The sequence below is a fragment of the Carya illinoinensis genome, chromosome 7 (genome assembly GCF_018687715.1).
Source record: "Carya illinoinensis cultivar Pawnee chromosome 7, C.illinoinensisPawnee_v1, whole genome shotgun sequence".
Lineage (NCBI taxonomy): Eukaryota > Viridiplantae > Streptophyta > Magnoliopsida > Fagales > Juglandaceae > Carya > Carya illinoinensis.
In genome coordinates, this window is record NC_056758.1 from 23667597 (window position 1) to 23695293 (window position 27697).

The 27697-nt window shown below is 38.7% G+C and overlaps 1 protein-coding gene across 8 annotated transcripts; it reads right to left on the reverse strand.

The window, feature by feature from the left end:
- LOC122315818 (gamma-tubulin complex component 2) lies at positions 1-27697 on the reverse strand. 8 transcript variants are annotated; one of them, XM_043132009.1, is made up of 23 exons: positions 27347-27695; positions 27164-27257; positions 26880-26938; positions 21411-21468; positions 20010-20144; positions 19204-19335; positions 12006-12089; positions 11834-11932; positions 11337-11428; positions 10154-10226; positions 9924-10076; positions 9668-9787; positions 9534-9587; positions 9189-9272; positions 8976-9050; positions 8760-8891; positions 8377-8502; positions 8184-8291; positions 1772-1834; positions 1556-1630; positions 776-957; positions 536-684; positions 1-321 (listed from the first exon to the last, which is right to left on the reverse strand). In XM_043132009.1, exons 2-22 carry the CDS (start codon positions 27242-27244, stop codon positions 558-560), a joined length of 2112 nt encoding a protein of 703 aa, XP_042987943.1. In that variant the 5' UTR covers positions 27245-27257; positions 27347-27695; the 3' UTR covers positions 1-321; positions 536-557. The 8 variants fall into 8 exon arrangements, with proteins under 8 accessions (XP_042987943.1, XP_042987944.1, XP_042987945.1 ...); XM_043132010.1 differs by having other exon boundaries at positions 27164-27266; XM_043132011.1 differs by having other exon boundaries at positions 776-954; positions 27164-27696.

A 27697-nucleotide genomic window follows, 5' to 3' on the forward strand; every position in this document is an offset into this window, starting at 1 on the left:
TAAAATACCAATATTATGCTTGTACTCATTACTGGCAAATTGTGTTGCCTCTTGGAAGTTGCAACATAGTTGTGAATAGTAACACAATCAACCTAACTAGAACAGAGGTGAGTTTCAGGTTACACCCATTACATGAGAAGGGACTAAAATGGGACTAGAATACCACAACAATAATAAAGTCTGTACAGTCTCAGATGAATATCATATTGATTGCAGATGTTTAAAGAATTAAGCATCCTCGACACAAACAACAGCAAGCAAAATGCAAAACCAACACCATCTATGGCATGTTGAACATATTCACATTTTTGTATGAAGCTCCTGATAACACAAAGGGCGATAGATTAAAAATAAGTAATGACAACGTACAACATTATTTTATAACCTTAAATACAACCATGTTTTAAAATGATGATATTTTCGTAAAATGAAGATATATTTTTAAATGATTTTATTTTTCAAAGTTAATTTTTCAAAATACCCCTCATTTAAAACATGGTTGTATAAACTATAAAGGGTTAAAAAGGTTGTGTACCTCTACCATTTTCCATTAAAAATTATTGATCTTTTCCAGCACCAAGGATCCACTGTGCAAGATGAGTCAAGTATGGCTCTGCTTGGGAACTGCTGCTCAATATTGGTCCCAAGCTCTGAAGCTCAGCATTGAATTCCCTCTCAAATTTGCTGTAATAAAGTGTAAATAAGAATGTGTGTGTGTGAGAGAGAGAGAGAGAGAGAGAGAGAGAGAGAGCTATGCATGTGTCACTTCACTTACAGAATGGAATCAGTGACCGCAGCATTTCTGGTACTTAATTTAAGTGCTCTTGATGGACTTCTTGAATTCCCGAGTGAGCCATGAGATGATTCATCTAGTTTGGGAATGTCGATGGAAGATGAAACTAACCACTGAGTTGCAGCTGCATACTGTAGGCACAGTGATTTTAGCCTTTCCACCTTCTGTGTTAAAAATCAAGAACAAGAATAAACCTCAAAGATGACCCATGAAAATCTGAAATCAAGTTCTGAACATCAGCATAAGAAGTTAGCTATCCTCCTCCTTTCGACAGTATTCTTCACAGGTGCTGATCAAATATCGTTGGGTTACTTCCTTTCTGAATAAACGTGAGATTCATTCTAACTTCTAAATCAATGTCTTTATCAAAGTAAATTCACATATCAAGTAAAAAATGTGAGTATATATGATAACAACATGGACGTACTATGATTTATAAACATGTTGAATTCTAAACAATGTACAATCCGATTTCCTTCACATCCACAAGTTTTAACTTTAATATATGGGTCTCAGGGAATGCTTATCAAACTGGGAAACTTTGCGAGTTTGTTTGAGCTCAACATGCTGATTGGGAATTTCCTCACTTTTACTCATTCACCATTTCAAGTATTCAGTCAGGAGATGTTGTTAGCCAAAATCTTTAGTTGTCATTACTTGTTAAGATTACAGATACAAGTGTTCAGACTATCTTATGAATTAATCCAAATTTCGAAAAGGTAATTGGAATGCACTAAAGGATTGCCAATAAACAGGACTAACCTTCAAGAGGTCGGGCAAAAGAAGCAAACATTCTCTGAGACACTTATCAAGGAAAAAATCATGGTGCTGAATAACCTGTTTCAGGAGTATTACACAATTACACAAATGGATGATGGAGCGCGCTTGCAAGAACTATGCACATACAAACTTTTGCTCAAAGTCCTATGCAAATTTCTTCAAACGTTGGAAAGACCTATAAGAAAATGAAGATGATACCTCATCTATGCTTTTTGCAGACTGGAGTCTGTTATGCATTATGTGCCAATTGGGTTCAAGAACCTGAGAACAAGAATTAATTTGTTAGGAAAATGCAGGCCTGGTTAGTTTCTTTCCAATATAAGGAAAGAAATAAATGTTGGGTATATAAATATGAAAATACCAAGATGAAGTCTTATATACCCAACATTTTTCCATCTTCAGTAACACTATTTCTTGTATATGACTTAGAGGCTATTTTTTCTCTCCGTACTGCATGCATGCACACACCCTACCCTCCGGCGCTCCTCACCGGAGTTGATTCTCTTTTCTCTTTTCCTCTCTGTTTTTTCCCTATCTCCTTTTCTTTCTTTCTTTTAATTCGTTTTTTTACGTCTAGCATGGCATGGTTTAGAGAGTTAGTTATCGAGTCAAAATTATTAGTGTTTGCAAAGGAGGGAGAGAACTTCCACATCTCGAAGCAGGGATGGAAGGTAAAACATGATGTGGTGGTGGGTCGAAATACTCTTCTCTAGTTCGTCAAAGTGTTGGAGGAGTGCCTGAGTGGAGGGAAACAGGAGGTGTATTCAGTGGTAAGGAAAGGCTATCGTAGTTTCGTCGGTCAACGATGTGAGAATAGACGTGGAAGATTCCTATCGATAGCCAAGTATGATCAGGGGGGTCGAAGGAGCCTGCTCTGTTTTCCCAAAGGAAAAAATGGCTGGGGTTGGATAACTTTGAAGGATATTGCTATGGAGTTGGCTTAGCCCAGGAGTGCTAATTTCGGAATTTCCAAAGGAGCTAGGGGGAGCAATGAGGGGAGGGGACCGAGACCTCTTAATCGAACCTATTCGGAGGTTCTGAAGTCGACCGGAGAACACCAAGCACCGAGGAGACAGGGAGGAGAAGCTGGGATGGTGCGCCGGTCATAACAGTTCGTACGGGGTGCAGAAGGTGGCTGGGCTCGAGGTGGTCAGTTGGCGTGGGAGAGCAGCAGACGTTTGCTGGAACTACAGGGCCAAGTGAGGAAATTACAGAAGGAAATGGAGGATTTGCGAAGATATGTGGGGCTGAGAAAGGAAACTGAAAGGTGGGAGATAAAAGGGAAACACGATGGGTATTCTTCAAGTCATTCGGACGGGCCACATTTTGGTGGGCTTATGCAAGTCCAAACTAAAGGATTAAATGCCCAGAAGGTTGGGCAGAAATCTCAGGCCAGGTGTGGGCCATCAAACCAGCTTCCGTCCCAACCCAAGCCCGATGGCTTTAAAATTTTGGGTTCTCGAGCGGAAGACTCGGACCCGGTATATAGCTGTGGGCCTGGGCTAGCTCCAGTAGCCCAACTCCTGCCCAAAACCCAATCCGGCCCTCTACCCAGCCCGAATCCTGTTGACCCTGTTAGTGGGAGACCCGATTGTAACTCGAACAGCGAAGGAAGTGTAGGCTTTGTACCGGAGACATCAACTTGCCCAATAACGACGGAAAGGATCCCGACGAGTATACAGACTCCGGCGACTGTGTCAGAGGCCTCCGGCGAGCATACCGACTGGCCGACGGTGCAGATCCTGGAGCTTATATCGAGTCTCGAAGGGCCTGGAAAGGTGCAGGGAAGCTAGACTGAGCCGATAACTCTGGCAAGCGTACAGACTCCGGCGAAAAGCTTGCTGGGACTAAGGGCACTAACCCAGAGCAGTTTTTTGAGCTTTCATCGAGTGTTGAAGGGGCTGTTTTGTTGCAAGGAAGTCAGACTGAGCCGTTAATTTCAGTAGACACCGGGGGGGGGGGGGGGTCTTTTCGGAAGGCCTAGTACAACCAAGGACCGATTCTGAGGTGAAGGATGATAAGGGGAGTGGGTTAGAAGTCTCAATATTTTTGGAGGATGACGAGCTTGCATTTCCTGATGTGTGTGGGCAGCTGGGGCTGGACGACATCATTTTGGAAAGCGAAGACAATGGAAATCAGATTTGTAGCTTGGAGGAGCCTATCCCGTTGAGTCTATGTCTTCCGATCCAACCAAATGTTTCAGATTGGGTCTTCCATAAGGTGAAAGAGATACAAAAATTGGTGGGTATTGATTGCGATGGCTATGAGGAACAATTCTTTGCGCTCTTCGCAGCGATTGAAGCAGGTCATAATTAAAAAAGTAAAGGTGAAGCGAAGAAGCATCGAGAACTTAAAAGATTGACGTGGTCAATGAACATGGAGGGTAGTGTCAGTAGAGGCAAGACGAAGGGGAAGGGGCTGGCTATTTCTTAATGAAACCAGAGATTATATCGTGGAATGTCCGTGGGCTAAACGATATTAATAAAAGGCTCCAAATTAGAAACTTGCTGCAGGAGTGGAAGGCAGACATCGTTTGCCTACAAGAAACAAAACTAAAAATGATTGATAGAAGATTGGTGTGAAGTTTATGGAGTGGGGTATACATTGACTGGGCTTTCTTGGCTTCGAATGGAGCATCAGGAGGGGTGGTATTGATGTGGGATAGGGGTGGTGGAAAGAATGGAGGATTTTGTGGGGCGGTATAAGGTGGCTTGCTCCTATAAATGCACCTTCGATAACTTTTTGTGTGCTTTTGCAGGTGTTTATGGCCCGAATCTAGATACAGATAGAAGGTTGTTGTGGGAAGAACTGGCTGGGATTCATAGTTGGTGGGACATCCCCCTGTGCATAGGGGGAGATTTCAATGTGGTAAGATTCCCAAGTGAAGTTTCTGGGTGTAGAAGATTGCGGATGGCTATGGAAGAGTTCTCTGAGCGTATTTTTGAGTTGAGCTTGGTGGATTTGCCATTAGCAAGGGGTACAACAACTTGGTCCAACAATCAATCATGGTCTCGATTGGACCGTTTCCTAATTTCACTAGAATGGGAAAGCCATTTTCCGGATATATGGCAAAAGTGAATGCCTCGTATTGGCTCGAATCATTGGCCTATTATGCTTGATTGTGGAGGTATGCGGAAAGGGCAGCAGCCGTTCAAATTTGAGAATATGTGGTTAAAAGCGGACGGCTTCGTGGATAAGGTCAAACAATGGTGGTCTTCTTACCAGTTCCAAGGTACTCCTAGCTTCATCTTTGCGAGTAAATTGAAAGCTCTTAAACGAGATCTAAAAGCTTGGAATGTGGAGACCTTTGGCAATGTTGGGGAATGTAAAAAAATAAAGATGGTGGAGCTTCAGGAAATCGAGAGGAGGCAAGAGCTACAACCACTTTCCTAGCAAGAACAGGTCCGGAAGTCCAAGCTGGGGGCGGAGATTGAGAGACTGTTATTACTAGAAGAAATGTCTTGGCGTCAAAAGTCCAGGGCATTATGGTTGCGGGAAGGGGACCGAAGCACAAGCTTTTTCCATAGAGTCGCAAATGCACATCGAATAAATAATAATATAGAGATGCTGAAGGTAGATGGGGTGGAGTGCAAAGACGAGCAGGTAATCCACAATCATGTTATTGATTTCTATGAGAACTTACTAACGGAGCAGGTGGGATGGAGGCCGCCACTGAATGGGATGGCCTTTGACTCCATCGGACCGGGTGACGTGGAGCGGTAGGAAAGGGAGTTTGATGAATTAGAGGTACATGGAGTAGTACGGAAAATGGCTAAGGAAAAGGCGCTTGGACCAGACGGATTCTCTATGGGCTTTTTTCAGGATTGTTGGGAAGTGATAAAGGAGGACCTCATGCAGGTGTTCCAGGAATTTTTCAGGGCTGGAAAATTTTAAAAAAGCCTCAACAGCACTTTCCTTGCATTGATTCCCAAAAAGACCGGGGCTACGGAGTTAAAAGGACTTTCGGCCTATTAGTTTGGTAAATGGGGTGTACAAGATCATATCCAAAGTCCTAGCGAATAGATTAAGTGAGGTGATGGGGAAGATTATTACACAACCACAAAATGCTTTCGTCAAGAGAAGACAGATAATAGACGCGGTGTTAATTGCTAATGAATGCCTTGATAGTAGATTAAAAGCAAGGAACACAGGGATCATGTGTAAACTTGACATGGAAAAAGCTTATGATCATGTTAATTGGGATTTCCTTCTTCATATGCTTAGGAGATGCGGTTTCGGGGATAGATGGAGAAAGTGGATTCGTTGGTGTATTTCTTCGGCAAAGTTCTCGGTGTTAGTAAATGGAGCTTTAGTGGGCTTTTTTCAGAGTACACGTGGACTGAGACAAAGGGACCTGTTATCGCCATTGTTGTTTGTTATTGTTATGGAGACTTTAAGCAGAATGCTCTCAGCACTGGTTGATAATGGCCACCTAGCTGGTTTTTTTATTGGAACCCCAGATAGCGGTAACATAGTTATCTCTCATTTATTGTTTGCAGATGACACCCTAATTATGTGCGAAGCTGAGCAAGACCAGATGCGAGTTTTGAAGGCCTTACTTTTCTGTTTTGAGGCAGTATCCGGCTTGAAGGTAAATCTGGAAAAATCTAAATTGGTGCCAATTGGGGCAGTTCCCAATGTCCGACAGTGATCGAGAAATTCGAGCGGCGTTTGGCAGGGTGGAAGAGAATGTATCTGTCGAAAGGTGGAAGAGTTACGTTGATTAAGAGTACACTCTCTAATTTACCCACTTACTTATTATCTCTCTTTCCCATACCAGCAAGTGTGGTGGCCCGCGTTGAGAAACTCCAGCGAGATTTCCTGTGGGGGGGTTTGGGGGATGAGTTTAAGTTTCACCTAGTTAAATGGGAACAGGTTTGCCGTCCTATTTCGGGGGGAGGTTTGGGAGTCAGAAAACTAAAGGATTTTAATCATGCCTTGCTAGGCAAATGGTTATGGAGATTTTCCAAAGAACCGGAATCTCTGTGGAAATTGTTGATTGAGAAGAAATATGGGGGACTATGGGGGGATTGGTGTACTAGTGAGGTGAGAGGGTCACATGGAGTTGGTTTATGGAAACACATAAGAAGAGGGTGGGGGGTGTTTTGTCGCTTCACTAAATTCCATTTGGGTACGGGCTCTAAAGTAAAATTCTGGAGCGATGTCTAGTGTGGAGATAGGGCCTTGAAAGTTTTGTTCCCTTTGCTTTTCCAGTTGGCAAGTGCCAAGGATGTCTCAGTAGCGGAAGTCATGGAGGCAGCGGAGGGACAACTATTTTGGAACATCAATTTTAGCAGGAGGGCACAAGATTGGGAAATGAGCAATTTCGCAGACTTTTTTTTTTTTTGATAGGTTGCAATTTCGCAGACTTTTACAGCCTTATCTAGTCCGTTAGGCCAAACAGACAACAAGAGGATGCCCTGTGGTGGTCCCCTGCATGTAAAGGTATTTTTACCGTGCGATATTTTTATAAAGCCCTCACCCAAGATCCTATTATTCAGTTTCCCTGGAAAAAGATATGGCATCACAAGGCCCCTCCCAAAGTGTCATTTTTTGTCTGGACAGCCTCCTTAGGTAAGATACTGACCACCGACAATTTGAGGAAAAGGAGGATTATTATCGAGGACTGGTGTTGCATGTGCAAAGGAGCCGGTGAGTCAGTGGAGCACCTTCTCTTGCATTACGATACAACAAGGAGTCTCTAGAATGAAGTCTTTGGACGACTGGATATGGCTTGGGACATGCCAAAAACCGTGGAGGCAGCCTTGGCTTGTTGGGCAAGCTTGAGAGGTCGGCAACCTATTAAAGCTATATGGAAGATGATCCCTCTTTGCATTATGTGGTGTTTGTGGCAGGAGCGCAACGAGAGGACTTTTGAAGACCAAGCAAGATCGTTGGAGGAGCTTAAAGCTTTATTTTGAACATTATGTAGTTGGGCTATTGATGTTGACTTCAATGGCATGGCTCTTCACGAGTTCCTTGTCTTTATTGTGCCTACCTAGTTAGGGCATCTTGCCTATTTAAAAGCCATTTGAATAATAAAATTTGTTTATTCATCAAAAAAAAAAAAAAAGAATGTATGTTATTTTTCATTCCCCAAGGGTCAACGGTAATTTGAGCCTCATACACCCTCACCCGTCCACATGCCTTCACCAAGACAGTTTTGGCAGGCTGAGGAGATGATGTAGATTTCCATTATTATACTTGCAACTAGAACTTGAATGTGCAGGCAACATTTGAAGCCAGAAAGCAAGGAGAGAAGAGAGAGACAGACAGATAGACAGAGGAAACCAAAAGGCCTAACCCCACTATAGAAAAAGAAAAGGAACAGAAGTACAAGTAAACTCATGTTACCAGTTATTTTACTTATGATACAAGTCCAGGTATCAAATTCAGTTGATCATAAAGAATTTTCCACTATTGTGAAGGACCCAGCATTGAGCGGTGTAATGTTGTTTCTATATTAATAACTCAGGTGACAAGGTCGTTTAACAAGAAACAAACCAGTAAAAACAAGCATAGTACAAAAGAAACAAGCATTAGCAATCTAGCAATGACTTGTAAAAGCGTTCAAAAAACAATTTGCTGAAGAGATTAAGGTAAGGCCGACCTCAAATGTAAGATAATGCAGAAGGCTATTAATAAATTTGAGCATGCTGCGACACAGCAGTGATGATCTAGAGATTGCAGTTCCTCGCATGTTAAGGGCACGAACTCCCTGCAAAATTTCATCAAGATCGAATTAGAAGAGTACAAAGAGGCATGGAATTTTTAAGAATGCAAGAAAATAATTATATTCATACTTGATGCACTTGCCACGCCCCACAAAGCTGGCGGTCCACATGTTTACAGTGAAAAAGAAAGCGGAAAATCAATTGATACTTTCTTAGGGCTTTTCTTGATATAACAATAGATAATGGCCATTGCACCTGAAAATGAAGAAACCATATATTAGAAATTTATGGTCAAGCCATAGAATGATGTAGGGGCATCATCAGGATAATGTAGAGGCATCATCAGGATAATGTAGAGGAATCATCTGGAGGTCTGAACCTCCGAGATGGACTAATCCAAAATAATGGATAGAACTTATGGTAAGCACATCTTCATTGAGAAATTCATAGTTCACCAAATGAATGTCAACTCTTGCGGGGACACACACACAAACAATCTCCAAAGAACAAACCTTGTAGCTCAGAGAAAATGTTTCAAGGCCAGTAACGTTCAGTGGCTCCTCTAAATTACTAACATCAGAAATGTTCCTAATAGTTTCAACATCTTTGAGTGCACCCAATCCTTTAAGCAATGATGATCTTTCCTGGAAACAGAAAGATGATATAAGAAATAGTGCAAACTCAACTCCACAAGTTTAAAATTCATAGAAGCATAGTCAGTGGCTAACCACACAACAAGTCAAGTCCTCATGACAAGGATCTGCAGCAGCTGCTGTGGTCCGTAAAGCAAGGTCTAGCAGGGACTAATTAATCAACAGGACAAAATATACTTAAGTTTTACCAAGCTTTGGTAACATAAAGTTATTCATGTTATAACGTTCAAAAAACAAGTTGTATGATAGAAAAAGCTGTCTCAAGGTGCTAAATCAAAGGGACCAAACCTGCAACTTCTCCACAGAAATGTCATCGAGCTTTTTAGTGAGTTCATCCCGAGCAATATCCATAAAATGAACCAAGAAATCACCCTGTAATGTCATATTATCAATAAAAAAACAATATGCAAAAACACAGAGAGAGAGAGAGAGAGAGAGAGAGAGAGAGAGAAGCTTCTCCCATGTAAACATGTGTTGGGATCATAAAGGACTCATTTAGCCAACCAATCTAGCTGGAATTAAGGCTTGGTTAAATCACCTAGAACACGAACTCAGCTTTGGGGACTTGCATTAAAATTAAAAATTTCATAAATAATTTCTTTGCATTTATGAATTCACTAATTATATAGATACCTGATCGAGAAGAAGATAGTGCTTTATCGAACGCAGCTTTCCAACTAGATCATACTACAACAATCAACGAGTAAATGATCAAATCAGAAAACATGGAGTATATGGGCAATTCACATATAGCGACTAAACCTCACCTTTTCTTTAATGAGATTTAAAAGCTCACTACTCGCAAAATCATAGGCAGCTTTTATACACTCAAGATAATGATGGTTTGAGCCAAAGGTCATCAATTTTGAATTCTCTGATACAGGGACCTATAAGCAAGAAGATGATCAAAGACATGTACCAATGCAATCATATGGAAGACCATACGGCTGTTTTCCCCTTTCTTTCTTTAAAAAAAAAAAAAAACTGGTAATCTATATTCTGAGGGCATAATCATAATGAAACCTGAACAGTATGCCCACACTCTCTCATGACATTCAGATATTTTCCTGTCGTCGAAATTGTTCCAGCAATATTTGCTAGGAAGCTAGGAATCCCATCCTTGAGGCTGTACCGCTGTCTCCAATACTTGGCATCATAATCCTGAGTGAGGCTCTCCTATAGAAAATTTAATATTCATAAGCATCTAAAAGATAGATCTGATAAATGAATTATTTTAAATGATGGTGATATACCTTTTGAAGAGATTTGTTCTCTACAATGAAAAATTCACCATAAGGATCATCAATCACTCCTTCATAGACCCACCTACAATTTTGTTTCATTTGTGTTTCAACCAAAAAAAAAAAATGTAGACTGTATTATATAAAATTCAAAGCAAAACAGAGAGTGCTTAAGGCTGAACGATCCTCACAAAATGAAAATATATATAAAATGCCGTGGTCATTGACTATGTGACAACATTTTTTTTTTTTTTTTGACATTATGTGACAATTAAATTAAACTAAATCAAAACATGCAATTTTTACATCAAATCTCAAACTTAAAAGTTTAAACTTTCAATTCAAGAAGGATGAACAAGAACAAGGGCCATGGATATGACACCACAGGCACAGGGAATGTTTGGCAACAAGTGATTTTTGAAGTTGTTTTTCAAAATTTTCACTCTCAAGCCAAACATTTTTACACCAAAACACTCAATAATAATTTTCATCAAAACACGTTATTCAATTTCCATGAGAAACAAAAACCAAACAACTTTCACAAAACAAAACTCACAAATTTTTCTTACCAAACATAGCCTCAATGGGATCCCACCACTTTTTCAAACCCCAATAAAAAACTACTCTCAAAACGTTCTCAATCCAAACATATTCTTAATTGATCCCACCACTTTCACAAAACCCCATAAAAACCAAATTCTAAAAGTTTCATCCCAAATTTCAGATAATTTCATGAAAGGGTTGTATCAAAACATACCGACACACACTAGATGGCAGACATGGAAAAATTAAACAAATTACTCACGCAATGGTATATATGTGTTTCTGTGTTCTAAATCTGTTGATAATTCTACAAGTGAGGGCACGAAAACATAATAATACAGGTAGAACCTGACCAACAGGATTAGCGTCATAAAAAATTTCAGCACTTCCCCCTCAAGTATGAAGGGTGAGCTAGAATAAGGGATGTCACTGATTCAATACTTGCAATTAAATGAATAAAATGGTTGGTCCTTTTCCTTTCAAAAATGAATACTAATGCAAAAGGGCATAAACCATAAGATTTATGAAAAGAGTGTCCATGAGTGCGTATGTGGCCAATCAAACTAATATTTAGAGTCCATTGCAGTATTTAAATTATTTCAAGTATGATAACATCCAAGAACAATTTCAACAGCAGCTTTGCAAACTATACCTTTCCAATATGCCAAGATACGCATTGCTTGCACATTGGACCATCTTTTCAAGCAGCAACCTCACTGCATTATCACCAGCCATGGCCTTAGCCTGGATATAGGAAAAGCAATGTTAAGAACTAAGAAAATATACCTCCAGGATGACAGTCAATATTGCTATTCTAGGATCCAATATATTTTGCTTTGTCAAAGTCAGAATAATTATGTTCACAGTTTGCTTACCATAATAGCCTTAGTCATCAGATTTTTAACAAGATATGGGTTGTATCCTATGCCTATGTAAATTTAGTAGGGGCAAGATTGGAATTTATGTATGATAAGTAACAGATATCAAACATGACCTAAACTCCTATTTCCTAAATGTGGATCTTCGACATGGAAAACTTTTATAAGAGGGAAACCTATTTGAAAGCTTAACTACAGAAAAGAAAAACCATCTAAATAGCGAACTTATAATTGGAACAAAAACAAAAGTAACATGGACATAAGGTTGTACCTGGCTCTGCAAGAGGTTAAGAACTGCAGAACCTGAAAAATTATTAGCTGACGCCCTCTGTATCACAATGGACAATGCTAGCATAGACCCCATCATGGGCTGCAACACATGGTGAAAACCCCTTCAGTGAACATACTAGGAGTGGCTGTTCAGATTTAAAACAAAAACAGACCTGACAGTAAAACCACAATCCTTGAATGGAAAGCCTTCCAAGTTGAAACTGGTGCTCAAGTTGTGCCACCATGGCTTGGTAATCCTGATAAGAAATTACTGAGAAGCATTTAGTGAAGAGCAGTCGTTTGTAAATAACATAAACCATTAAAAAGGGACATTTAGCTGAAACGGTGTAGTCCCTTATATTAATGAAAATAACAGAATATCACCAAGACATATCCAACGTAACGGACCCACTAATGAGGATCTGACAAGTGTAAAGTCTGTCAGCATCTCAATTTAAAGTTCCTTATTTCAACCAAATCCCGAAAACTTTCATACTTCATTTTATTCTCTCAATGCAACAGAAAGAGACAAAAGCCACCATGGTCATTCTAACTACAGCCTTCTGTAGAGGAATTGTTTATACAAGAATTCATAATAACCAACACATGTTATGTAATGACCGAATGCTCATAGAGTAATACAAGACATTTCATGATCAAATAGCATTTGTAACATGAAAGTAGCGTTTGCAAAAAGTCATATAAACATTATACAAGAGTAAGTTAGAAACCAACTTACAAAATTCTTGAGATATAATAAAGGTGTAGTGGCTGAAAGAAGAGATATATATATATATAAAGTTAGCATGATAATAGTTACTAAACTATACACTAAATTATTTGACATTGTGACTTTTGCTAAATTTCACCAACTATGAAATTTCATAACTTCAATTTCCTATATGACTCTCATACTTCTTGAATCAATTATTTACCATGAAAGTTCTTACCTAAGCCGTGGCATGTGATCATGAAGAAGTCAATACCAAATGCTCATGCTATCACTTATGATACTTCTTGTTACACCAATACTAAATCCTTCATTTCAAGTCCTTCATGCAATACTTTAATTTATACCTCAACATGATAAAAATGTGTTCATAAGTGACCTAGCCAAACATCAATTCTTGAATCACTAGTAGCCCGAAGCATGATTGATGATCAATCCAAGGTATTAACTCAATTCCTAAAATGGTGTGTCATAATCAACATTCACTTTGATGTTTATAACCTTATATCATGATCACTTAGCAACTACATCACAAATTTACTATGCTAACATCAAAACCTAACCCGAGCATGCATACCTTTTACTACATCAATTCTCATGGCATCACAAACTCATGCTTAACATGTTCATTCATCACTTCATCAAATATTGAGATAGACTACTTACCATTTTGAGCTTTCTTTCCAAGTACTCAGCTTTAGCTCTCTCTTTCACTCTTTTTTGGGACTTCTCTCTATATCACTCAAATCCTTTTGCATGTAGTGTGAGGTGAAGTAAAGTATGAGGGAAGCCATTTATAGGCTTCATTCGGAGACATAGATCATTCAAGAAGCAACTCAAAATGGTTACCCGTACTCCTAGTCTTACCATGGTGAACTCAGCTAGGGTTATCATGATGTTCTTCCCTTGTTTTCTTCTGTGCAGCCATGGAATCTTATGTCTACCCTAGAATGAAATCATTTCAGAGTTTGTGGGGCGTGGGGTGCAAGAATTTTCAGGAGTTTGAACAAGTTCCTATGAACTTGGCTTGATCTTGATTGGGTCCTTGCTATTCTTCAAAAACCATTGCCTAAAACCACTAGTTTTCCTTAACTAGTTCAGTTCTAAGGCCCTAGTAGTTGCAGAATTGATTTCTTTGTTTAAGACAGAGATGAGAGTGAGGGACATGTCTTCATGGTGAAAGAGGTGAAACAGAAGTGAAGGTGTTGGTGCTAGCCGAGAAGAGCCATTTGGCTTCTTCAAATCTTCCTTCAATTTTCCTCCAATTCTTTGGAGTCAAACAAAGGCTTAGGTGTCAAGTGATGGCTGAATGCCATGGTTTCTTCATCCTTTCTTGGGAATCAAGAAGGTGGCGTGGGAATAGAGTTGGTTTGGAAGAATGCTCATCATGGTGATCGGCTAGGAGCTAGAGTGATAGTTCCCTCTTTGTATGTGTGTTAGGGATGCAACCTACGACCCTATTGCAGATCTGATTCTCCCCTTCAATGTCCTCAATTAGGGCTGTGCATTTTCAGAATTTTCCTTTCAATCCTTGACTCAAACTGATGGTCTCACTCCAGGGGTATCCGATTGCACTTATTGATGCTTGGAGTGGGGTGCAATGGTTTGACATGTCGCTAGAGATCTTGACATGGGTTGGCATGTTTTCCTGGTTGAGATAATGTGTAAGGAGTTTAGTTTGAAAGGGTGGAACTTTGGTGGCAAGTGGAGGAAAGAAAAAATCAATTTTGATTAAGGGTATCAATCGGCAATCGGCCGAGATAGGGTCTTTTGGCTTCCTTTGTCTTTTCTTCTTCCATCTCTTGACTAAAAGAACTTTTGGGGGCCAAGGGAGATATGATCACTTGGAATCTATTATTTTTTTTGCTTGGAGACAAAGCTTATGGTCTAAAGAGGTGCTCCTTTGTTCATTGGGATGGTGTAAGAGGTGTTGGTGTCCAGTTTGAACTCTTGTGATGTGTACTTCATGTGAATGTAAGTGTGTGTCGCCCCTTGTCCTTTTTTCATGGTTCAAGTTTCCAAATTGTTCAGATGGTAGGGCTAAGCTTCTTGCCCACAATTTTATTCAAACTAGACAAAATACTTGGTGGCATGTATTGGAAGTATCAGTTTTGTATTTGTTAGTGGTTTGTTGGGAAGTACACAGCACGGACTTGTATCTTGTAACTATGCTATGTACTAATTCTTAGTAATATTTTAGTGCAACTAATGTTTAATCTAATTGAAAGAGGTCAAGACTAATTTTTTTTTAGAAAATTTCCTTAAAGGGTCTAATGGCCAATTGTCATCATAGGCTAGTTGACTTGATCCTTTGACTTGAGTTTGGTCATACATATTCAGAAATTGTCCTTTGAATTTTCTGAAATGAAGACCTTGGCAGCCAAATATTCCTTTAGGTGCCACCTTGAAGGGTTGTATGGTACAAGGTGTTGAATTCCTAAGGTAAAGGGTAGGGTGATAGGCAAGTTTCAAAAACATGGTCTCCAAGTTGGGCAACTTTGGCCCCAAGTTTGGTGTATTGCGCTATGTTTGGTTTCGGGCTTTGAATTGGGCCTTCCTTATTGGGCCTTGGCCCACTTGGTTGGGCTTAGTTTTGGGCCTCAATTGGGCCTTGTTCCATTCGGTTTGGGCCTAGCTTGTGGGTTCTAGTTGGGCCTTTGGCCCATTTGGATTTGAGCCTAATCTTGGGCTTCATATTGGGCCAATTCTAAGCTTTGTCCTTAGGAGTTGGATCCTCTACCTTCTTATGTTTTAAGCCCATTTTCCTTCTAACTAGGATCCTCAAGATGTTATGGGTTTGGTCCTTAAGCCCACAAAGATAAATAATTTTTTTAATATGGTCCATTCTTCACTACCCTTGTGGTTCTTTTGATAGGTTTTTGGTAGGGTGTTACAGAAACTGACCAAGATATTTGTATCAAAAATAGTCCGTTTGCATGGAACTCCAAAAACAATTGTGTCCGATAGAGATGCACAATTTACTTCTAGATTTTGGCAAGGTCTTCAGAGCATAATGGGCACAAAGTTGAGATTTAGTAGTGCCTATTATCCCAAAACAAACGGATAGACTGAAAGGATCATACAAACTTTGGAAGATATGCTAAGAGCGATTGGGAAAAGCAAATACCCTTGATAGAATTTGCTTATAATAACAACTATCAAGCCTCGATTCAAATGGAGCCTTATGAGGCATTATATGGAAGAAAATGTAGATCTCCACTGTATTCGGACAAGGTAGGGGAAAAGAAAATATATGGTCCAGAGCTAAAGGAGAAAATTTTGATAATAAGAGAAAGGGCTTTGCTACACATCATCCTACAACACACACCACACATGTTTCCTTTTATTTCATAATTTTATATATATATATATATATTTTTATTCCTTTTAAGCTAATTGAGTTCTTCTACTTATCATCCATACACCACACATTTGGTAAGGGAAAAAATAAAAAAGTCATGTGTAGTGTGTGGTGTAAGGATAATGATTAGAATTTTTCTAAGAGAAAAGATGAAAGCAGCACAAGAAACAGAAAAGTTATGAGGAACACAGAAGACGGAAATTGGAGTTCGAAGTTGGAGATTGGGTGTCACAGAGAGGAATAGGTAACAAAGCAACTTTTCTGCTCACTGCCCACTAAGAGCATTGGCATTGGTTTCATCAAAACCATCTCCAAGATTTAGCTAAAAGTACATGTTTTGCATAAATCCAAAACCATTCAAGCCATAACCCTACATTGGATTAGTCAAAATAATAATATAATATTATTTTTTAATAATAATTTTTAAAAACAAAATTTCATACTTTGCAACTACACTAACCATATATTAATTAATCATTTAATTTTCACTTAAATTATTGTTTCCCAACTAATTGCTTTCCCCAACCTAATTGCAGCCTGTAATTCATGTGGCCAAAATCAAGAGAAGGCCAAAATCATTTGCAGCCTTGAATTCATGGGGGCACCTAGAATGAGGAGTAGATTTACAGGACCAGAAATGTGAAGTAAAAAAAAAAAAAAGGAAAAGAACAGCAGAATGTATTAATATCACTTTTGGAATAAAATATCACTGCAGTTGGTCTGACATTTTGGAATAAAATATCACTTTTGAAGATGAACAGTTCATCCCTAAATATGAAGATAGACTTGGAAATACTGTAGCTCAAATTTGGAGTTCCCACCAAAGTTTTGAATAACATTTCGGTTAAGGCACTGGAACAAATTATTTTGGTACCAGTACCGTTTTGGGATAGTCTATATATATAATAAATTAATTATATATATAAATTATATTTCAAAATAATATCAATGCAAGTCTTAAAAAGTTAAAACACATATTTATAAAAATCAATAATACTTATAAGTTATCAATCCAATTATTTAAAAAAATAATCACTTATCTTTATCACGAAAAGGGGAGTAAGTATTTGATTTTTAGTCCTCGAGAAAAGAGGATTAAAAAAAGTTAAGAAAATAATCTTCAAATGTGAGAATTGGAGTAAAAATTATAAAAAATTAGAATTTTTACATTAATTACTAAAATTCACTAATTTTGGCCAGTACCAGTACTAGCCGGTATTAACTGAAACACACAAGTACGGCCAGTATTTGACCCAATACAAAACAGATGCATTTCGTATACCAGTCACTATTCCAGTACAAAATTTAAAACTTTGGTTCCCACTATTTCATTATTTCAGCTAGACCAATGCCAGTGCTACCCCCCCCCCCCCCCCCCCCCCCCAAAAACAAAAAAAAAGGGGGCAAAAGTCAAGCTGGTGATTTTTGCTGCACTAGGGGCTGTTGCATTGGGTGCTAAAGCATGGGTGTTTTTCCAATTACAAGTTACAAAGGAACACATAAAACTACCAACTTGTGATCCATTCATCCTTCCATTGCCTGTCTTGCATCATCTGAGTCATCAAAGTTTACAAAGCCAAAACCTCCAGAGGTCCCATTGTCTTCCTTTGCTAGTACCAAGGTAGCAAATTTCCCAAATTTGGAGAATTTCTCCTGCAAAACCTTTTTCGTGACCATCTATACCTAAATTCCCCATGCCAAAATATGAATATTTAGTATCAAGGCTGGGGAAAATTCTATAGCTATCTTTTTATTTTTAGAAACTTTGCACTGTATCAAAGCCAATAGTGAAGCCATTTGGCTTCTCAACAGCAACATTTGCAGGTTCCTCACACTCAATATTGGAGCCATACACTTTACTCTTCCCATCCTCGGACATGGAAACTTACAAGACAGAATATTCCCAAAGTTATGAAACGAATCTTGAAGCACCAGATAATCAATTGATTGATTCAGGTTCTACCAGAAATCCCAAATTCAGCAAGAATCCGACTCTGGGAAAGAATCAAACTACCATGACCTCCCTCTTTGACACTATATTTACTGATCGTCAGGGCTGCTGCATGGGGTGGTGGTAGTAGTAGTGGTTGGAATGGTGGTGGGATTTTTTACTCGGCTCGCTATAGAAAATAACACCAAATGCAAAGTAAAGGAGGGACAAGACTCACTTAAAAGAAGCTGATGTCAGCTTCTCATTAGTGGGTCGGTGTAAAGCCCCTCCTTTACACCAGATCCATATAGAAGATGCTTCCTATAATATATATGGAATTTCATGAACTGCTTAAGTATGTACGAGTCTTCTGAAAATGGTGGAAACATTTTTTTTATATATAAGTAAAAATGGTGGAAACATTAACATGTAAATCATTTTTAATAGTATAAATATATTAACATACAAAATTAAGACATTCTTCACATTTGAGCTTACTAACCAGAGTTAAAAGGATACAGAATTAACAGATATGGAAGAGGAAAATAATATTAAAAGCCATCAGTGAAAAATGAGGATGATTCTAACATCTCCAAAATAAGGACTACATACACCACAAATTAAAGAATAACATTTATTGCCATTTACATCAAGTACAAAGTTCATCAAGACAATATATGGAACAGAGTACCCTAAGAGAAGAAGGTTCATTCTTAGGCACAAATACTCCAAATATAAATAAATAAACAAATAAACTTGAGGCTAAAAGAGTTCCATCAGTAGCTACAGCTATTTTTGTAACAATCATGAAGCTGTGCCAGCCATCCCCATTAATTAGAGACTTTCTAATTAAAGAAAAGAAACAAACATGCAAAAACCTTTGCTTTTATGTGAGAACTAAAACAGATCTTAACTAATTGAGTAGGGTATATATTCTTGCACAGATCCCAAACAAAGACATTAGGAATGATTGATGTATTTTGATATGATACCCATTCAGAACCAAATTATCCAGCTGTTCTGCAGCCTGATGCATAATTTTCTAGAAAGGAGGATGGTGTCTACCCTCACGGCCATTTCAAACCTTGGTTTGAAACCAGCAATTTCAATGAAGGTTATGTAAATCCATTCTATTCTTCTTCTTTTATTTATTCTTTTTTTCCAAGAAAATTTTTCTTTTGTAACTGGAATCAACTATAAGTTGTATTTCAAATGCAGTTAATTTTTCTTGCTTTGTACATAAAATACAAGCAACATTCAGATGAGGCCAAATCTTATTTAAAATATAAAATAATTTATTAGCCAACAAGTACAAAAATTTAAAAAAATAATAATAAATGAATAAGCTACCAGAAGGAGTGCCCGTAGTGCAGCAGCAAAGGCATGATTAACTAGGCCATTTTTGAACTGGGACCTCGACTCAACAAACTGGCTAATCATCAGAAAGCTCTCACACAGGGGGAAAATCTTTTTGGCCAGTTCCTGCAATAATGTCTGTCAGTTCAAACCATTTCTAAAGGCTAATGCTCAAATAAGACAACAAAATATGTTAACAGGCACCACTGTCTTCTTTTAAATACTTCATCAGCTGGGTCAAATCTTTTGTCAAGCACTTTATCCATTTTTACGAAATCCAATAAACTTTATTATATCAAATGATTCAACTCATTTCTAGGCAACAAGCATCATCAAATAAAATTTTAAATCGTAATGAAAGTGGCATTTATCTATGATATATTGAGATATTTTATGTAGACAGAAGTCTAACTCAAACTAATGCAATAAACCCTTGTTAATTGAGGCATTTCACAAAGCCACTCAGCTATGTTTGACTTATTCAGTTTTACAAACACCACACTAATCCGACAATCAACATCATCAAGCAGAATGTACTTAGGTACCTTATGTATACTTCGTGTGTACATGGGCCATGCCTATTATATTCTGATCAATAATATTTATCTCTTACTTATCAAAAAAAAATACATCATCAAGCTACATTTCATAATCAAAATAAAAACAATAGCACAGCATGCCCAAGTATATCTTTGTGTGTATTAAAAAGGAATAAAGAATTCAACAAGTACATTATCAGAAAGAAGTATAATACGAAGCTTTATAGTTGCCACAAGATTAAAGGCCTCACTAATTCATACCTGGAGTGCTAAATCCATAGATGGATCAACCAAGAAGGTAACACTATCCTCCTTTCCACGAACTCTTTTAATTGAGATGTATCGCCCTTCAATTGCAACCATAGCAGAAAGGAGATCATCAATAACAATAAGCTCCTACAAATCAAGGAAAAAAACATGTACCTCAAATCCATATTTCACTCCCAACAATATTACCAGATTATGAACTCAACTATATCTATATTATCAGCATCTCTTTAAAAAAGAAGCCCATTTAAAAAACATTCGTGGGCTTGTTTGTACAATTTTTTTTTATATAAATACTAAGTTATTTCATTGATATAAAGATAGGCATAATCCAGGTACACTGGAGGTATACATGTGAATACACCTATTTAAGAACTAGAAATAGTTACAAGGAAATCATGAAAGCTGAGACCATTCAAATCTAAAGCAATGGCCCACAAAAACAAAATCTTCCAGAAAAAACTCCTCCAAGGAGTACTCATGATCCTCAAAAAGTCTCTCATTTCTTTCACACCAAAAAATACAACATATAGGAGCCATCTTCCACACAGCTGTGATCTATGGTGTCCCAGTGATCCCTCTCCAGCTTGCTAACAGTTCAACCATCCTACCTGGCATTACCCATGTTATTCCCATTCTGCTGAAAAAGTAATTCCAGATATCTCGAGCAAAATCACAATGTAAAAGTAGATAGTCCACTGTTTCACCACTATTTGTGCACAAATAGCACCAATCCATGATTATATGGCCACGTCATCTAAGATTATCCATGGTCATAATCTTCCCTAGAGCTGGGGCTTGTCTGTACGTTATCAATATGATTTTTTAAAAGTAACTTCGTTTCATTATGAAGCACAAGGGGACACGACCCTAATATACAGCATGTATACAAGGGATAACCCTTTAATGGAAGAACTATAAATTCAGAAATATTAGCAAAATGAAAAATAGTAAACACGCCTGTCCATGTATAGAGAAAATGGAGCAGCATCTTCTTGAGCTCTTACACCGACATCTTGTGATCTTCAAACATCTTGCATTCCACTCTCTCAATAAGCTCCACATTAAACACAACAGTGCCATCCTCCATCAGTTAAAACTAAGCTAGCTCCTAATTGACCATTCCACATATTTTCCACCTCTCACTCCTACCCTAGTCTGATCACCATTTCCATTAACTCAGGAATACAGCGTAAAAGGATAAATTTCTAGTTCCTTTACACTCTTCACCAATTGTAAGCATTTTTTTTATTCCATACTTGTGACAAAGGATACTTATTCCTTTTTTCTTTGTTCTTTCTTTCCTTTTAACTTTATACGTAAGAGTCTTCCCAGAAAAAGCACAAAAGAGGAGTACAACATCATGTACATTGTCCTAGGAGGTGTAAAACATACCTGAACCGCAGCATCAAAACAGCCAATGGCCTTGTCCACTCCACTGCAGCTTAGAAACATGCAAAATCACATACATAGAATGAAGACTTTACTTTCTGAATAAAGTAAATTTACTGTAAAGGGCTGAAACGGTGTGTATTGGGTAAGTGATACGGGGAGTTTTAAATAACTGTAATAACAGCCTGAGATTAGTGTAAAACGGTAACGTTTTACTTCTGTAAAACGTGTATAAGAACCAAAGCAACCTGTAAGCAAATTCATTTCAGAAAGTTTAATAGAAAGGCAGTTTTGGAGGTTGGGAGCTCCTCGAAAGCTTCTTCCAAGAATCAAGAAAGTGATTCTTGGGTTTTCTTTTCATCTCATTCCAGTTTGTGTTGTGATCTTGTGTGTAGTATTTGGGTAAACTGTAGAATACCCATTACAATTGGTATCAGCAGTCGTCGGTTCTGTGATGGCAGAAGGCACACGAGGAGCGTTGAAGAACCAGCAGGAAGAGCTGCATAAGCATCAGGAGGTCGTCCAAAAGCAGCTGGATACTCATCAACAGGCTATTACGGGTATGTCTGAAAAGTTACAGCATGTTTCTGACATGCTTTGTTCTTTGGTTGAATCAGTACAAGTTAATCTTCATAGAGAAGGGGTTAATGAACCTAGAAGTCATGAAGATAGGTCTATGCAGAGAAATTTTCGTTTGGATTTTCCAAGATTTGGTGGTAGTGATCCTGCTGGGTGGGTCTTTAAAGCTAATCAATACTTTGATTGCTAATCAATACTTTGATTGCTATCAAACACCATTTCATCAGAAATTGATGGTGGCATCTATTCATATGGAAGGTGAGGCACTGGTTTGGTACCAAACTGCCTTGAATTCAGGGCAATTTAATTCTTGGGAGTCTTTGGTGGTTGCAATGCAGGTTCGATTTGAACCATCATCATATGATGATCCAATGGAAGTATTAGCTAAGTTGAAACAGACAACTTCTGTGACTATGTATAAATCACAGTTTGATAACTTAGCAAATAGATTACAAGGCTTGTCTGAGAGACACCTACTTAGTTGCTTTGTGAGTGGGTTGAAAGATGAGATCAGATTGGGTGTGAAAATGTTGAGTCCAGTCAATCTTGGTGCTGCTTATGGGTTAGCAAAAATCCAAGAAGAATACATATTTGCTATCAAGAAACCATGGAGAGGGTTTTCAGTACCAACTGAGCCTGTGGTGGAAACTAATAAAGTGCACAGACCTCCTTTAGCAGTAAAGAAAGTTTTTTCTTCACAAATGGATGAGAAAAGGAAGAAAGGCCTTTGCTATCATTGTGAGGAAAAATGGAATCCTGCACATGTGTGTAAGACTCCTAGGGTGTACCTAATGCAAGTAGAAAATTTGGGTGATAAGGCCATAGAAGTAGAGGAGGTGATTAATGAACCTCCTATAACCAGTGAACAATTGGTGACAGATGAGGGTGAGGCAGTGGAGGTGTCCATTCATGCAATTTCTGGATGCTCTACTAGTAATGCCATGAAGTTACTGGGGAGGGTAGGAAGTTGTGTGGTGGAAATTTTGGTGGACTCGGGGAGTACACACAATTTTTTGGATCCATTAGTAGTACAAACTGCAAAACTGAAAGTCCATAAGGATTCGAAGTTACAAGTTAAAGTAGCTAATGGGGATAAGCTGATTAGTGGAGGAAGATGTGAGGAAGTCATAAAAGTTCAAGATTCCAAGTTTAGAATTCCTTTTCATGTTCTGACATTGGGAGGTTGTGATATGGTTTTGGGAGTTCAATGGCTCAAGACTTTAGGGCCAATTTTCTAGGATTTTAATTCAATGTCTATGAGTTTTTCAGTGGGTAATTCAAAGATCACATTGAATGGGTTAAAATCTGAAGGAATAAGGGTGCATAATGGGGAGGGCAATCTCAAGTCTTCCTTGGTAAGGCAGCAAGGGTGGTTTTTGCAGTTAAGGGCTGAAGATCAATGTGGGAAACCTGCCAATCAGGTGAAAGACGTGGAGGAATTATTGCAAGAGTTCAAGGAAGTTTTTGCAGAACCTGTTGGTTTACCTCCTAACAGGTCATTTGATCATAGTATTCCTCTTAAGGAGGGTACGGGTCCTGTTTCTGTCAGACCTTATAGGTATCCTCATTACCAAAAAAATGAGATTGAGAATATTGTGAGAGATTTGTTGAAAACTGGAGTGGTTAGACCCAGTCAGAGCCCTTTTTCATCACCAGTCTTGCTTGTTAAAAAATCCGATGGATCATGGAGGATGTGTGTGGACTATCGAGCCTTAAATCAGGTAACAATCAAAGACAAATTCCCTATACCTGTCATTGATGAGTTACTTGATGAATTATTTGGAGCATCAGTTTTTTCTAAACTGGATTTAAGGTCTGGATATCACCAAATTCGTGTAAAAGATGTGGACATTGGAAAAACAGCTTTTAGAACTCATGAAGGCCATTATGAGTTCTTAGTAATGCCTTTTGGCCTTACTAATGCCCCTGCAACCTTTCAAGGGTTAATGAATGATGTGTTTAAACCTTTTTTAAGAAGGTTTGTCTTGGTGTTCTTTGATGATATTCTCATTTACAGTAAGAATTTGAGGGATCATGTTTCACATCTCAGAGCTGTTTTACATGTGCTGAAGCAACATACTTTATATGCAAAGATGTCTAAGTGTAGGTTTGCCATGCATGAAGTTGATTACTTGGGGCATATCATTTCTGCTGAAGGTGTTAAAGCTGATTCTTCTAAGCTTGTTTCTATGGTGGAATGGCCGATTCCGAAATCATTAAAAGCCTTGAGAGGATTTCTGGGCCTCACTGGCTATTACAGAAAATTTATCAAGGATTATGGCTCTATTGCTGCCCCTTTAACAGTTTTATTGAAAAAGAATTGTTTCCATTGGTCTGAGGAGGCATTTCAGGCATTTAAGAAATTGAAAGAAGCTGTTACAAGTCCACCAGTACTTCGATTGCCTGATTTCTCTAAAAGCTTCACTATTGAATGTGATGCTTCTGGTATTGGATTGGGGGCTGTACTCATGCAGGAGGGTCAGCCTATTGCTTTTTATAGCAAGGCATTAAAAGGTAAGGCATTGCTTTTATCAACCTATGAGAAAGAGCTACTAGCTCTTGTTTCTGCTGTAGCTAAATGGAGGCCTTATCTGTTAGGGGGAGTTTTTCAAGTTAAGACTGATCAGCAGGCTCTTAAGTACTTATTGGAGCAACGGGTAGGTACAGAAACTCAACAGAAGTGGTTATCTAAGCTAATAGGCTATGATTTTACCATTGATTACAAGAGGGGAAAGGAAAATCAAGTAGCTGATGCTCTTTCCAGGAAGTCTGAAGAGCAGATAGCCACTTTAGCACTCATTACCTTTCCTACTTCTCTTTGGATAGAAGAGTTGAAACAAAGCTATCAGCTTTGTTCCCCCATTCGAGAAATTTATGAGAAGTTGCAACAGGGATCTGAGGGTCCAAAACATTTCACCTTACAGCAGGGCTTGCTGTTAAGAAAAGGGAAGATTGTGGTGGTTTCAGATTCAGCATTCAAGACTAAGGTCTTGTATTACATTCACAATAGCCCACAAGCTGGTCATATGGGTTATCACAAGACATTACACAGGGCCAAACAAGATTTTTATTGGAAGGGGATGCGCAAAGATGTTAAGACCTTTGTCAAAGAATGTGAAATTTGTCAAGCATGCAAGCATGAAACTCTGCATCCAGCTGGACTTTTGCAGCCATTACCTGTACCATCTTCACCATGGGCAGATATTTCCATGGATTTTATTGAAGGATTACCTTCTTCAGGTGGCTATACTGTCATTTTTACTGTGGTGGACAGATTCACCAAGTTTGGACATTTCTTTTCTTTGGCACACCCTTATTCAGCAAGTAAAGTGGCTCAGGTTTTCTTTTCTGGGGTCTTCAAGCTCCATGGCTTGCCAAAATCCATTGTGTCAGATAGAGATGCTATCTTTACCAGTAATTTTTGGAAAGAATTATTTAGATTGCAAGGCACTTCTCTCAATTTCAGTTCTGCTTATCATCCACAATCTGATGGGCAAACTGAAGCTTTGAATAAGGTTGTTGAAGGTTATCTTAGGTGCTATACAAGTGACAAACCTAAGGAATGGAACCTGTGGCTTCCTTTGGCTGAATGGTGTTATAACATCACTTGTCACTCTTCAATTAAAATTTGCCCTTTTGAAGCGTTGTATGGTTATGTACCTCCCAGATTAGTTTCTTATGTAGCAGGAACTTCTGTCAATCCTGCAGTAGATCAGCAACTAAGATCCAGAGAACAGCTTTGGGTGATGTTGAGGGAGAATATATTGAAGGCTCAAAATAGAATGAAGGATTTTGCAGATAGAAGAAGAACTGAAAGGGAATTTCAAGTGGGGGGATTGGGTGTTTCTCAGACTACAGCCATATAGACAGAAAACTGTAGCCTTACGCCATAATCTTAAGTTGGCTCCAAGGTTCTTTGGACCTTTTAAAATTTTGGAGAGGATTGGGACAGTGGCCTATAGGCTTGAATTGCCTTCTTCTACAAAGATCCATCCTGTGATACATGTCTCTTGCCTGAAGAAAAAGCTTGGCCAGAATGTTATACCATTGCCTACACTACCACCTGTGGACTCTCGGGGGCAAGTTCAACCTGAACCTGAGTTGATTTTGCAAAGGAGGATGAAGAAAATCAGGAACCATGCTGTGACTGAAGTCTTGGTAAAATGGTTAGGAGCTGCTGCAGAAGATAGTACTTGGGAACTTTTGTGGAAGTTACGTGATCAATACCCACACCTTGTGGGCAAGGTCCTTTGAGAGGGAGGAGTGTCAAGTTCTTGAGGACAAGAACATTGTTAAGGGGAAGGGAATGTAAAGGGCTGAAACGGTGTGTATTGGGTAAGTGATACGGGGAGTTTTAAATAACTGTAATAACAGCCTGAGATTAGTGTAAAACGGTAACGTTTTACTTCTGTAAAACGTGTATAAGAACCAAAGCAACCTGTAAGCAAATTCATTTCAGAAAGTTTAATAGAAAGGCAGTTTTGGAGGTTGGGAGCTCCTCGAAAGCTTCTTCCAAGAATCAAGAAAGTGATTCTTGGGTTTTCTTTTCATCTCATTCCAGTTTGTGTTGTGATCTTGTGTGTAGTATTTGGGTAAACTGTAGAATACCCATTACATTTACCTAACCCATCAATAAAATAAGATAAAAGTAGTAACTTTAGCTTGTAAATTAGATGACAATAACAGTAGTAGTTGCAGCAGTAGCAACAATAATCCCAATAGTCATAAAGTTAACAGTAATCAAGCCAATGATCCCTAGCCTAATGGCATCCCCTCCAACGTAAGAATGGGATGGAAGTGTGACCGCAGGTTCAAGACCCAGAGGCCGCCTGCGTAACATACCAATGAGAGGAAGACAATCAAAAGAAAAGCCAAGAAATAAAATATCCGTACCTAAAGGACTCCATTGAGAGACCCTTTGCTTCAGCGAACCGAGACATCGCCTTGCTTTCCTGCACAAGTCAAAATCGAATATCTAGTGTTCCGAATTCACCATTTGATCGCCGAGAAAAACAAAAAAAATAAAAACCTCTCTACAAATATATGTAAAACACAAGCAGCTTCAAATTCATGCACGGGTGTGCATTCTTAGAAACTTCTTTCCCAAATTACTTTTCAAAAAGAAAACTATGTTTCCAGCATTTTGTTTTCAAATCAAATCGAGAGAGAGAGATTACTTGGTGGAATCGGCCAGTGAGGAAAGGACGCTCGACATTCCAGCGAGGAGTGGAGGGGCAAGACGAGTTCGCTGAATCCATTTGAAAGAAAAACCTAATTGAACCGAGCAGCAAACGCAATTACTGCGATTTCAAAAACAATTCTGCTACGGTCAGACAATTTTAAGCACCCTTTGTGCTCACCTCTGCACGTTAGCAATTGTTTGATTTAAAAATAAAAAATTGAAAAACACAAATACAACGGACTCGACGGACTACTCCCAAATCTCTCCCATTTTCGCACTCGATGGTCTTTAGAGTTTTCCTTCGAAGAAACAAGAAAACTACGGAGTCGGATCACATAAATGGGGGAAACCACTTTCTCCCTGTGCGCTTGTATTGTTTTGCATGCAGTATCTTTTCTCTCTCCTAAAAACAGCTCGTTAAAATGTCACCTTTCCAGGTTCCAATTCATCAATTGCCTTCGTCACTCGCCCGCTGGACCTTTTTGAAATGCGAGGAGCGGTACTATCTACTTCTGGCTTTTCTACCGTT